The sequence below is a fragment of the Vigna umbellata genome, chromosome 5 (assembly GCF_029865625.1).
Source record: "Vigna umbellata cultivar VRB3 chromosome 5, Vumbellata_1.0, whole genome shotgun sequence".
Lineage (NCBI taxonomy): Eukaryota > Viridiplantae > Streptophyta > Magnoliopsida > Fabales > Fabaceae > Vigna > Vigna umbellata.
In genome coordinates this window covers 27,824,523-27,837,148 of record NC_142169.1, presented here as the reverse complement: position 1 = coordinate 27,837,148, position 12,626 = coordinate 27,824,523, and the positions used below count along the sequence as shown (strand labels likewise).

Sequence of the window (12,626 nt, the reverse complement as noted above, 5' to 3'; positions counted from 1 at the left end):
CTGATGGGTTACTACAAGAAATTTGTGAAGAACTATGGAAAAATAGTTTGACCTCTAACTCAACAATTAAAGAAAGACTACTTTCAGTGGAATGAAGGTGCTCAAGGAGCCTTCGAGAAGCATAAGGCAACAATGACTCAAGTTCCAATCTTGGTTGTCCTAAACTTTATAAAATTATTTGTTGTGGAAACAATTGCTTTGGGTTAGGGGTTAAGGAGCAGTTTTGATGCTAGAAGGTCAACCTGTAGCTTATGAGTCACACACTTTCAGAAAAAAAAAATTGAGCAAGTCTGTGTATGTGAAAGAGTTTATAGTCGTGGTGATAGTAGTGTAGAAATAGAGACATTATTTGCTGGGAAGGCCCTTTATTGTGCACACGAATTAAAGGAGTCTAAAATTCTTGGCTGATCAGAGATTAATATGAGAGGGACAACACAAGTGGATATCCAAGCTCATGGGATTCGACTTTGAAATAAGATTCAAACCGAGACTGGAAAATAAGCAGCAAATGCTTTGTTTCGTAAACTGCAATTTTCATCCACTAACACAGTTCAATTTAGTGGATGGGAAGACTTGGAGAGTGAAATAGCGAAGGATGCTAAACTAAAGAAGATCCTCCAAGAAGTGACAATGAAATAAGGAAATCATCCAGAGTATAAGGTGTAAAAGGGTAAGTTATATTACCAAGGTAGATTGGTCATTCCTAAACAATCTCCAAAGAATAACTCTATCTTGAAGGAATTCCATGATACTGCCATAGGTAGCCACTCAGGATTTTTCAGGTTCTATAAGAGAATATCTAACCTATTCTATTAGGAGGGAATGAGATCCAAGCTTATGTAAGAGGATGCGAGATCTTCCAGAGAAATTAGTATCAAACATTGTGTCCAGTAGGGCTACTACAACCTCTTCCAATTCCCAAACAAATTTGGATTGATATATCCATGGATTTTGTGGGAGGATTGCCTAAGTCAAGAGGAATGGATACAATTTTAGTGGTGGTGGACATGTTCACAAAATATGTGCATTTCTTAGCCTTAACACACCCTTATAGTGTTAAATAAGTGGTTGAATTATTCTTAAAGGAAGTGGTAAAACCTCATGGATTTCCAGAGTCAATTATTTCAAATAGAGACCGGGTCTACACGAGTTCTTTCTGGACAAAGTTCAAATTGGTCGGGACTAAATTGAATTTAGCTTAGCTTACTATCCTCGGATAGTCAAACTGAGGTGGTGAATAGGTGCTTGGAGACGTATCTCATATGCATGACAATGACAAAACCTTAGCATTGGTATAGATGATTGAGTTGGATTGAGTTTTGGTACAATACTGATCACCATGAAGCTATTAAAATGACTCCTTTTAGGTCCTCTATGGGTGAGATCCCTCTCCTGTGGTGCGTGGAGATGTGCCAACTACTCCCATGAAAGAAGTGTCCTCTATGACGCAAGCTCAAAAGATCACTTATTACAAGCTCAAAATCGCATGAAGCAGCAAACAAACAAACATAGAAGAAAGGTGAAATTCTAGATTGGGGATTGGGTTTACTTGAAAATCCGACCATATAAGCTAGAAAAAATAGTCAAGAGAATTAATCAAAAGCTGAGTTTGAGATATTATGAGCCTATGAAATCAATGAAAGAGTGGGGGAGGTAGCTTATAAATTGAAGTTGCTATAAGATAGCCAGGTCCATCCAATTTTTTCATGTTTTCTTATTAAAGACAATTGTGTCAATAGAAGTAACAGTATAGCCACTTCCTCTCTGTGTATAACTAATGAGTTGGAAATGCAATCAGAAGAGATTCTAGCTTTTAGGGAAAGGGAAGGAGAGGTTGCAAAGGTGTTAGTGAAATAAAAAAGGTATGCTATCGTGAGAAAATTCGTGAGAATTTCTACAAAAGATGGAGAATTACTTCATTGAACTTCACCTTGAGGACAAGATGAAAATTATTGGAGATGTAGTTGATACGAATATAATTCTAAAGGATAAATGGCAAAATGGGAAGTTTACTAATGTTTATGAAAGAAAGAAGTGAAAACCCATTTTGTGGCGTCCACCTCCACACATCTAGATAGAAAGATTTTTTTTTTGTTTTGAAGAGAGAGAAAGGGAGAATATAGAGAAAAGGGAAAAACATGTGTTAGAAAGGCTGACATCTTTGGGGAATTAAGAATGAGGTTACGATATCTCATGAGATGAGGGTTTCTTCTTTGTTTAGGCCGAGTGAGCAATAATACAAGAGCTTTTTATCTTTTCTCCTTATGGTTTCATTGCTATCAGAAATTATATAAAGTTTTTATATTTCATTACATAAAAAAATGCAAAGTACATATAGATCTAGTAGGTGACTTGGTATGCACCTCTAACAAAATCATCGCAAACTAAGAAAAAAAAACAAATTTAGAATATCTAATTATTACATAGTCGAAACAGAAAACAGGATGTACATAGAATAAAGAAAACTATATGGTATATACTCAAGTCATCCGAATTATTAAAGAACTGAAATTTCACTATAATATTAAATTACAAGGTCCTATTTGACATGTAGGAAACATTACAATAAGGTTTAAAAAGCTTGTCAAACCAATTTATTATGGTTTCACTTGCATAGGTACAGAGAAAAATTTAGGAAAGTGACAGTAAAATTAACATATCGGAAGAGGAGCTCCATTCCACTCTCCAAGGCATTCCAGAAGAGGATCGATGATTTTACCCTGGCATATTGCAGTGAATAATTTGTCAAACTCTTCACCTGGTGACTTCACCTTTTCTCCGGTTAGCAACCCAGTCCCCAACTCCTCTCTCACAAACTTGTACAGTGGGTAAGATCTGCATTCTTTGATCTTGTTTGGAATTGCAGCTTTCCCACTCTCATAAGCAGCCCTTGCACTTTCAACCTCCTTTGGCAAGATGGTCTTCAACTCCTCCTCAAAAATTGCAATCTTTTGAAAGATCGATGTGTTAACGTCCTTCTCATTCTCTGCATTTACCAAGGCATGGTCTACAAGCACTTGCCTGAGTTTTTGCGTCAGTGGGTATGTAGCACTGCATGGGTCATCTATGTAGGAAAATACATACTCCCTGTCAACCACTTTCAGTAGATCCTTTTCGCAAAATCTTGAAGGGTGGAGTTCTCCGTTGCCACCTGTGGTAAGAGTCCTCTTGGAAACTTGACTGACAGTGTTCTTGACCGAGCTTTTCAAATTCTCCTCCAAATGCCTCAAGTCAATTGCTTGGCAAAGTGCCATCAAGAAGGTGGAAGACATGAGCTTAAGGATCTCAATAGATTCATTTGTCTTCCTGGACGAAATCAGACCAAGAGAGTTCACGTCTTGGTTGTGTTGCTCAGCACTTTGGACATGGCTTGTTACTGGATTTGCGAGATACTGAAGTTCAGAGCAATAGGAAGCCATGGCAATTTCAGCTCCCTTGAAACCATAATCTAAGCTAGGATTTCTGCTAGCAGTGAGATTTGAAGGCAGACCGTTGTTGTAAAAATCGTTGACAAGCTCGGAGAATTGAGCAAACATGAGTTTTCCAATAGATGCAAGAGCCAAACGTGTGTTGTCCATGGAGACTCCGATTGGGGTTCCTTGGAAATTACCACCATGCAGTGCCTTGTTCCTTGAAACATCAATAAGAGGGTTGTCATTCACAGAGTTAATCTCTCTCTCAATTGACTTGGTGGAGAAACGAATCACTTCAATGAGAGGACCAAGCCACTGTGGTGAAGTTCTGAGGGCATATCTATCTTGTTTTGGCTTTTGCAAAGGATCTATTTCGTGCAGTTTCTTGGCATCCTTCATGTAGGAACTTCCATCCAAAATGTGCTCCATGATGGCAGCAGCCTCAATCTGACCAGGATGGTGCTTTAATTTGTGTGTCAAATGATCGGTGAACTCAGGCTTCCCTTGCATCACTTCGGCAAAAATGGCTGATAGAACTTCAGACAACACAGCCAGTATATTTGCATCAAAGAGAACAATAGAAGCTAAGCCAGAACCGACAGCCGTGCCATTAACGAGGGCAAGGCCTTCCTTGGGTTGCAATTCAAAGAAGGCAGAATTGATGTTAGCCGATTCAAAAGCTTGCTTGGCATTAAGTACTTCTCCAGAAGGTCCAACAGCTTTGGAGTTAGGTCTGCCAGTTAGCAAACCCGCAATATAGGAAAGTGGAACAAGATCTCCAGAAGCGGTGATTGTACCACGAAGTGGCAAACATGGGGTAACGTTGTTGTTAAGGAGCTTGGTGATTGCTTCTAAGATTTCAAATCTGATGCCTGAGTAGCCTTGAAGAAGAGTGTTGATTCTCACCAGCATGGCTGCTCTAGTTGCGGTGTGTGGCAGTGTGTGGCATGATTCAGTCCCATTTCCAAATATTCCAGCGTTTAAAAACCTGATAATAAAAGAATCAGAATTAGGAATTCCTGTTTTAAATTAATCATAAAGTAAATCCACGTTGAAGAAAGCGCTACCTATATGTTTAAATACAATTAATACAAAAACATTTAAGATAAGAGTCAGATAATTGAAGTAAGTGAGAATTCATAACTAAGAAAGATAATGTAAAAACTTATATTTTGGAATAAAAAATATTCATTTTTACAACAGTACTTTTAGCATAAAACCTTTTCACTTTTGATATCGTTGATATAAAAGTTGAATAATCTTTTTAGCTGAGGAAGTGTAAGTGGTAGTTTGATGGCAATTTTCCAACATGGGTATAGTTAGGTGAGAGCCGTCCAATTTAAAATAAAATAAAAGAAAAGAAAATTAGAAAATGACATCAATGGGAAGAACTTGAGTCAAACATGGGTTGCAATAATACGAGGTGTCACCAACCCTTCCCCTACTTAAGATGCCATGCTAATAAATTACATGCTTTTTATTTCTCCGCCTCACTCCCAAACCCTTTCATCACTGTTTTCCACAATACCTTCTAAGAAAATATGTTTCTTCATCATAGAATGAATATTACACATTAAAGCAGTAATAGAATGATATAAATTTTGTGTTCTACAGTAGGCCAACACTCTAAGTTTCCAATTCTTTTACTTATTTTAAAAAATAAAAAATTCTTTAAACAAACTTTATTACAATTTATTTTTAATAAAAAATATGAAAATTCAATGATAAACTAAAAATCCAATATCAACAAATAAGCAAGTAAAGTTACCTAACTTTTAAGTTTAGTAATTTATGAAACGGTTAGATTATAGGTAACCCGAAGAGTACCGTACCCAGAAACTACATTCGACTACGAAACGTATATGTATATATACGTAGAGTGTATGTGTGTGTATAAATCCAGAGAGGTGGGGAGTAGAGTAGAGTAGAGTTAGTTAGTTAGTTACCTGATAAGTTCTTTCTGCAGAGCACCACCTTCTTTGGTTCGGCGGTGTGAGGTGGCACCGAAGCCGGTGGTGACGCCGTAACTGTCAGTGCCATTGTTCATGCTGTTCATCACCCAGTCACTGCTCGCCTTAACACCTTCCCGAGCGGACTCCGACAGCTCCACCCTCACGCCTTGGTCATGTGCAGACACCGCCGCCACCTGAGCGATGGTGAGCGTCTCGCCACCGAGGCGGACCAGCGGCTGACGGTATTCGGCCACCATGCGCTTGACCTCGTCGAGGTGGCTCCCCTTGAGCGCCTCCGCGGCCGTTCCCCAATTCAGCGGATCACTGCTCTTGGCGGACGGCAAGCAGAAGGAACCGTTTTGGTGACCGTTGGTAAGGGTAGTTGCTTCCATGTTGATAGAATGAAGAGAATGAAAAAATGGAGATGAGTTTTGTAAAGAGAGAGAGGAAATGCTTATGAGTTTTTGTGTTTGAGGATTTCCTGAGAGGAGAGAGTTTGGTTGGAGAGTTATATAGAGGTCTGGTTCGCGTGGTGTCATGCAACGGTGTTTGGTAGGTAGCTGAAGGGAATGCGAAATGGGGTTTGTTGAAAATGAGTTAGCGTCGTTGGATTGGAACTTAGCCTGGGATTGTGACACGTGGAAGAATGCATTTGGGTTGTTTCTTGGTAGCTGAGTGTGGTGGCGCCCAACGGGATGGACCAAACTAAAGAAGGTAGTTGGTGAGCTTTGCTACAAACAACACATTGTAGCACTTGGTCAAGTCTCTATACTAATCCTTTACTTAAAATTAGTGTGGTCAATAATAAAATTTTTAAATCTACTTAATTTCTACTCATCTCCCTCGTTCCCTTTACCCTATTATCTTATTACTATTCATAGATATAACATCATTAGACATTAAATATAATGTTTTCCTACTAAAATTATACATGTTTACGGGAAATTAATTGTTTGTCGGATAAATCTAAGGATAAGTTTTGTTTAACTAGGGTTTACGATACGCGTAGGTGTTCTTATCAAACGTAGCAATACTTCAAACTGAAAATCTTAATTTATGTTTTATTTAACATAGAAAGCTATTTATAAGTTTTTCAAGAAGTTAACTTCTTTTTTTTAATTCATATGATGGAGTTTTGAAAATGAAGGCATGAGATAATGAAATTCTACGTCAAAATTGACATATTAATTGTAGAAGAATATGGTGGTCATCTGTTTACAGGTATCAAAAAATTGGATCCTTCCAATAATAAGACTCAATGAATACATCATTTTCAATTTTTAATATTGATTCTTCATTATATCCTCATGTATGTCTTCGTTGAAATGACATTATACATAAATCATGACGTCCATATGCATTAGATGGAGTTAAATTATAATGTTTTAAAACAATTCTTTGTTGCCCCCAAACTTTAATACTTGAGTGCCTCCTAAACGATCCGAGAAAATCTGTTACTAATACACGCTATTCTCTTCGGGAAAAAAGTTTATATAGTGTTTTTTCTCTCTTAATTTTAAAGATTACTTATTTGAAATTTTTTTGTGATAAGTGGTAGTCAATTTTCTAATCAAATTTGTTAGTAGTAAGTAAAGTTTTTTTTTTTCTAAACCGCGGGTGAAACATTTCAAAAATTATAGTATTAAACTATAATATTATATAGTTGTTTCGGCAGGATTTAGAACCCTAATCCAAAACATTCAAAGTAGTCTGTTCCATCATCCAATTGCGATGTCTTCTCTCTTCTCCCATCCAGTTGCGGGGAGGGTGCCTACAAAAGAAGATACTCCGATGCTCAAGTCAATGACTTTGCATAATAATTTTGTAATCAAGATTTAGTTATCAGAATTCAAAAGTTCAGTTCAAAGTTACATGTCCTCTTTGTCAGTACTTATAAATTATAATGAGTTTATCGTTACGTCTGACTCATTAATCACCAATGAATGACATTATTAACTGTCAATAAATGATAATTATTTTCATTAACTCACTATTACTATTGATTACCTTAACGGTTATTTCTACCGATCGGTTAACTGTTTGTCCGTTCAGTTCATTTGCCTGAGAGGTATCATCGATCGGTCACGACTTAGAGACTCTCTTGCACCTTTACCGTTCGGTCGACTATAAGCTCATGGTAACAATAGTTAATATTATAATCAATGGAGAGACTGAAATATAAAATTTAGTTACAGTTATCTCTCATAACCATAAAAACAAACTTTATATACAACCAGCTAAAACAAAACTATATACATCTATAAAAATCTAAAAAGACTACACATTAGATGATACTCCCTCCAAAGCTTGTTCTACAAACATCTCATCGTCCTCTACTCACACCCATCGAATAATCATAGTTAAGAAAGAAGCATAGAAACATAAAAACAAAACACAAACAAAAAAGATAAACTAGAAATACAAAAATAATTTCTATATATTACCTTAACAATACAAGCATTAAACATAAATCAAACATAACAATTCAATCATCCTAAACATGCCAAGACCTAGACGAGACTATGCAGATTCAATACGAATGTTGAACTGTTGGTAGTCTATACATTTGTAGTGGTAATCCAACTGGCTCAATTCAAGCTACCATATTAGACCATTTTTGTTGACTATGAACATGATCAAAGCCTGTAGACAAGAATCTCCATATACTCTCACCATATGTCGGAATAAACCACCTATCCAACCTAAATTCGTTTTAAAATTGTCACAAGATTCCAATCCAAAATTAATTAAAACCTCACTTTAGATATCTAAATTAAACTTCACCAGTTCTAGCTCATATTTGAGCAACTTAGGAATCTGAACAAGTCACAAATAACTTACCAACACCCTTCAAAATGACCATTTAGACACAAAACCTAGAAACTAGTGTTAAACCAAGCTAAACTCCACCTATCAACCACCAAATACTCTTACATTAGATTTCCCCTATTTCAACATCAAAACCAGTTCTAAATGACCAAATAACTAACCCTCAAACTTCTTATTTTCCTTCCTAACTCTTATATCAAAATTCACAAGTCAAAACTTTCTTATTTAAACTTAAAACCTTCTAAAATCATCACATTGACCCATACAAATTTTTCTATCAAATTTATATCAACTCAAGGTGCTAACAAACCTCAAATAACATATAACCAGCTGTAATACCATATTTCTCCATCCAAACACTATTTCAGCAAAATGCATATCAAAACCTCCATTTTAACTATTAAAACTCCTAGATTTTCAACTCCTTACTCCATAAACTTTACAACACACATTCAAATCAGTAATACAATATATTGACATACAATTCATGACCAAAATATCATACAAAATATCTGACATCAGAATTTCATCATCAAGTACTCAAATACACCCATTTAAATGAGTTAACACTAGCACAAAAATAAAAATTACACTAAATAAATTTAACACACATACAAAAATCCAACTTACATCATAAACATCAATTAAAGAAAAATCTAGTTTTCCTAACCTCCCAAAGAATTGTTCAACTCTAAGAACGTCTCACGGATTGCTTGAAACACAAGGAATTTCTAGAAAAACCTACGAAACACTGATTGGAAATGGAATGAGTCCTTAGGACTTCAGACTAACAAAGAACAGGAAAAAGAAGCAATACAATGCATGCAACGATGAGACGCTTCTCCTAATTTCATATTTAAGAACAAAAGAGAAAATAAGTCGAAACTTACTTGCTCTAAACAAAGAACTGATCGGATAGAAGTGGAGATTAATCTGTCGTGATCTTCTAGGTACCTCCTGATTGTTAAATAGATGTTCGAAAAGTTAGAATTCTTAAAGATATGGTAAAGAGTTCAAGAGAATAGTGTTTAGAGAGAAGGTGAATGTTTAAGATAATGAAACGAGTTTAAGAAATTATATTTATTTAATCAACTTATTTTTAAATTTTATAATACTTTGTTTTATTATTTTAAAACACCTACCAATTATAATATTCTATTTTTAGGTTCTTACACCATTGTTTTTTTATTAGTATACGGATGTTTATTTTTATCTTTGTTAGAAGATAATAAAAATATTAGAATATATATTTAGGGTTTGTTAACTTATGTAACCTCTTTTAAAGTGTACCAAATTTACTCTCATATATTATAGATTCTAGGTTTTAAGGTTAAGAGTATTTGAATAATTTTTTATTTTTTTTATTTTTTATTTTAAATTAAAAATAAAAATTATTAAACACTATTGTGTTTAAAGTGTGTTTTTTTTTAATTGAGATTTTTGTGTTAACTAAAATTTTGTACCCTTTAAAAAGTCATATAAGTTAGTAAACGTATATATATATATATATTATCTTTAAAATATAAGAAGACAGAATCAAATTTAATGTAACAATTTTATTTAGCTTTTAATTATATGTAATTTTAATGTATATTATTTAGATTATTAATAAAGTTACTTTTTTTTTAATAAATTCGTATAATTAGTACTGCAACTATAATTGATAATAATATCATATTATATATATAGAATAATTTGTTATATATTTTTATTTTATATATTTAAATTTAATACTTTCATATACTTGTACATAATTAGTTTGTACTTTAAAACTTAAATATGCGGTCAGGAATGTATCACCTTACTAATAGATCTTCATTAAATAAGAGAGTTTTTTATCAACGAAATTGTAAAAATGTTAGAAGTTACTTAGATCTACATCGGAAACACATATATATGTTGTTTGAGTGAATTTGTATCAATTAAACGATAATAATATCAAAAGATAATATAATTGGATTATTTTCTTTTTTATTTTGATTTTTAAATCAATATTTAAATACTCAAAAATTAATATATTTTTTAAATTTATTAACATTTTTTAAAAAGAATGTTAAGATTTTGTTTTTTTAAAGCTAAGACAAATTTCAAGTTAAATAAGTAAATCAAACCTAAGTCGTTAATTTTTTTAAAATAAATAATAATTCTGAAAATTTTGGGTTAAATTAATATTTTTAAATGACTAATTTCAAAGTTTTTATTTTTAATTTTTTTAAATAATTATTATTATTTATTCTTACATGTTTTTTTAAAATACTATAACATTTTTTGAAACAAAAGATAGTCAGTTAAATTCATATTTAGTAATTTTGATTTTTTTATAGATATTAAATCGTTTCTTGAAAATTGAAAAATACTAAAAATATTTTAAAAAATTGAAATAGTTAGAATTAACCAATAATTGTTAAAACAACATCATTAAGGAAAATTTTCTTAAAATATAATAATATATAAAATCCTTTATATGGGATATATAATTTTTTTATATTATTTCGTACAAATTAAGTGGCTATTAAATTAAATTAAATTAACGGTAAAATAAATCTAAACTCATTCATTTGATTAATTAAAATGGTATCAAACATACTTTATATAGAATCAAAGGAATCATGTGCAAATATGAATAGTAACTCCATGTCAAGAAATGCGTGCGTGAATCACATGGCCTGATCTGTATCATGCGAATTCAAGTCAACTGCTCTAATCATCCATCTTTTTTATTTTGTGGCCATCAGCGAAAATTCCTTTTTTTCTATTCTTTTTTATTTTTTATAACAAGGAACCACTGTTGACTGGCATCACAATTCGGACCGGTCTTATCCGACCGGGTTAACCCGCCAAATAAAAACGGACCACATACGTTGATTTGGAAGATCTCAGATATTGCCTCGTGCAGATTCTTCCTGTCACCACACCTGAAATGACATGATACTCATCTATATCGATTAAAAATAAAAATAATTTATAATATATATATATATATATATATATATATATATGAAATATTAAGTTAATGATGAGAAATTTAAATTTTATTAAATTAATATGACATGAGAGTCATATTTATTCTAATATGACGAGCATAACACCTATTCATCTTTTTTCTCTAACAAACGTTTATTCTACGTGATTCGGATGAGAGATCGGTTTGAGGGACGACTCATATAATACATTTTCATGCTCAAATCAGTATTTTTTTCTCAAGATTTGAAATGATGCGATTATGAAAATTATCTTTTGAGATTAAATCTCTGTTTATAAAGTTTACAAGAATCTAGTCAACTAATTTACCTCTTAATAATCATTAATATCTGTCTTAATTAGTTATCAATAGTTGTTACCGTATTGATTACGTTTTAACTTTATCCAAGTGTTGTCATGATCGAACAATTACAAAGTCATTTTATGTAATCCGGCCGTTCGATCTATTTTAATCAGGACGCTGTCATGACTTATCGGGCAAGTCTAACCCTATCGTAACAGTAAGAGGTCGTGTCTTTCATTACTAGACTATTAAACGTATTGTACGTTACAAATTATATTTTAACTAAAAATACATTAAATTATAATATATAAATAGCATAAAATAAAAAATATTGAGTTAGACTACGAGTTTGGATGACGAAATAAAAAGGTCTTGTAATGGAGTTTGGTGACTAGGAAGAATCTTATAATCATATTCACAGGTGATTACAAATTGTCACCAAGACGCAAATCTAGGGAATATTGTGGAATGCACTAATTCTCTCTTGAATGTGGATGGAGTAACAGACACATCATGTTATAGTATGGAAAGAGATTCTTTTTGTCGTTCGGTCTATGCATAAAAGGGTTCAAATATTATAAACTCATTCTCCAAGTGGATGAAACATTTATAACGGGTAATCGTGAAACTTTGCTCACAGTGATCGCGTAGGATTACAATCAAAATCTTTTTCCATTGGCATTTGGTATTGTCGAAGATAAGAAAAAGGAGACACTGATATGATTTTTTCAATTACTCCAATAGCATGTTACCCTTCAATAAAATCTTTACATCATCACCCATATAGGAAATGACATATTATCCGCTTTAAGATTAAAAAACGTTGGTTAAATAGATGGTATAAACTCCATTTATTACATATGACATTTAGCCTCCAAATTCAATAACAAATTCAAAGCTCGGGAACTCACGCGACAATTCATAAACATACTCTTAAGTTGTGCCGATTATGTATTTTGAATTTGAGGGATGAGTTTATAAACTTGTGTTAATTTGTTTTGTGTTTCTTTAGGTATGGTATAAGCTTTCTAAATACAAGATTTGCAAATATGCATTTTTTTTACATTTTTAATAAAGGACCGTTTACGCAGTTTAATTAATAAGTTAATAATATAATTGATGATGCATTGACATATATACTCGACCTGAATTGAATACCAATCCAAC

General features: G+C 33.0%; 1 protein-coding gene across 1 annotated transcript; it reads right to left on the bottom strand.

The window, feature by feature from the left end:
- Positions 1-2,494: 2,494 nt before the first annotated feature.
- LOC124830268 (phenylalanine ammonia-lyase 1) lies at positions 2,495-5,853 on the bottom strand. The gene is made up of 2 exons (XM_088116410.1): positions 5,360-5,853; positions 2,495-4,401 (listed from the first exon to the last, which is right to left on the bottom strand). The coding sequence occupies exons 1-2, from the start codon at positions 5,755-5,757 to the stop codon at positions 2,652-2,654; spliced, it is 2,148 nt and encodes a 715-aa protein (XP_087972536.1). The 5' UTR covers positions 5,758-5,853; the 3' UTR covers positions 2,495-2,651.
- Between the last annotated feature and the right edge of the window lie 6,773 nt (positions 5,854-12,626).

Excerpts from the sequence above, each read along its gene's own strand:
- LOC124830268 (XM_088116410.1), bottom strand. The coding sequence starts at position 5,757 with ATGGAAGCAACTACCCTTACCAACGGTCACCAAAACGGTTCCTTCTGC. Across the intron at positions 4,402-5,359 it reads CTGCAGAAAGAACTTATCAG|GTTTTTAAACGCTGGAATAT; the intron begins GTAACTAACTAA and ends TTTTATTATCAG.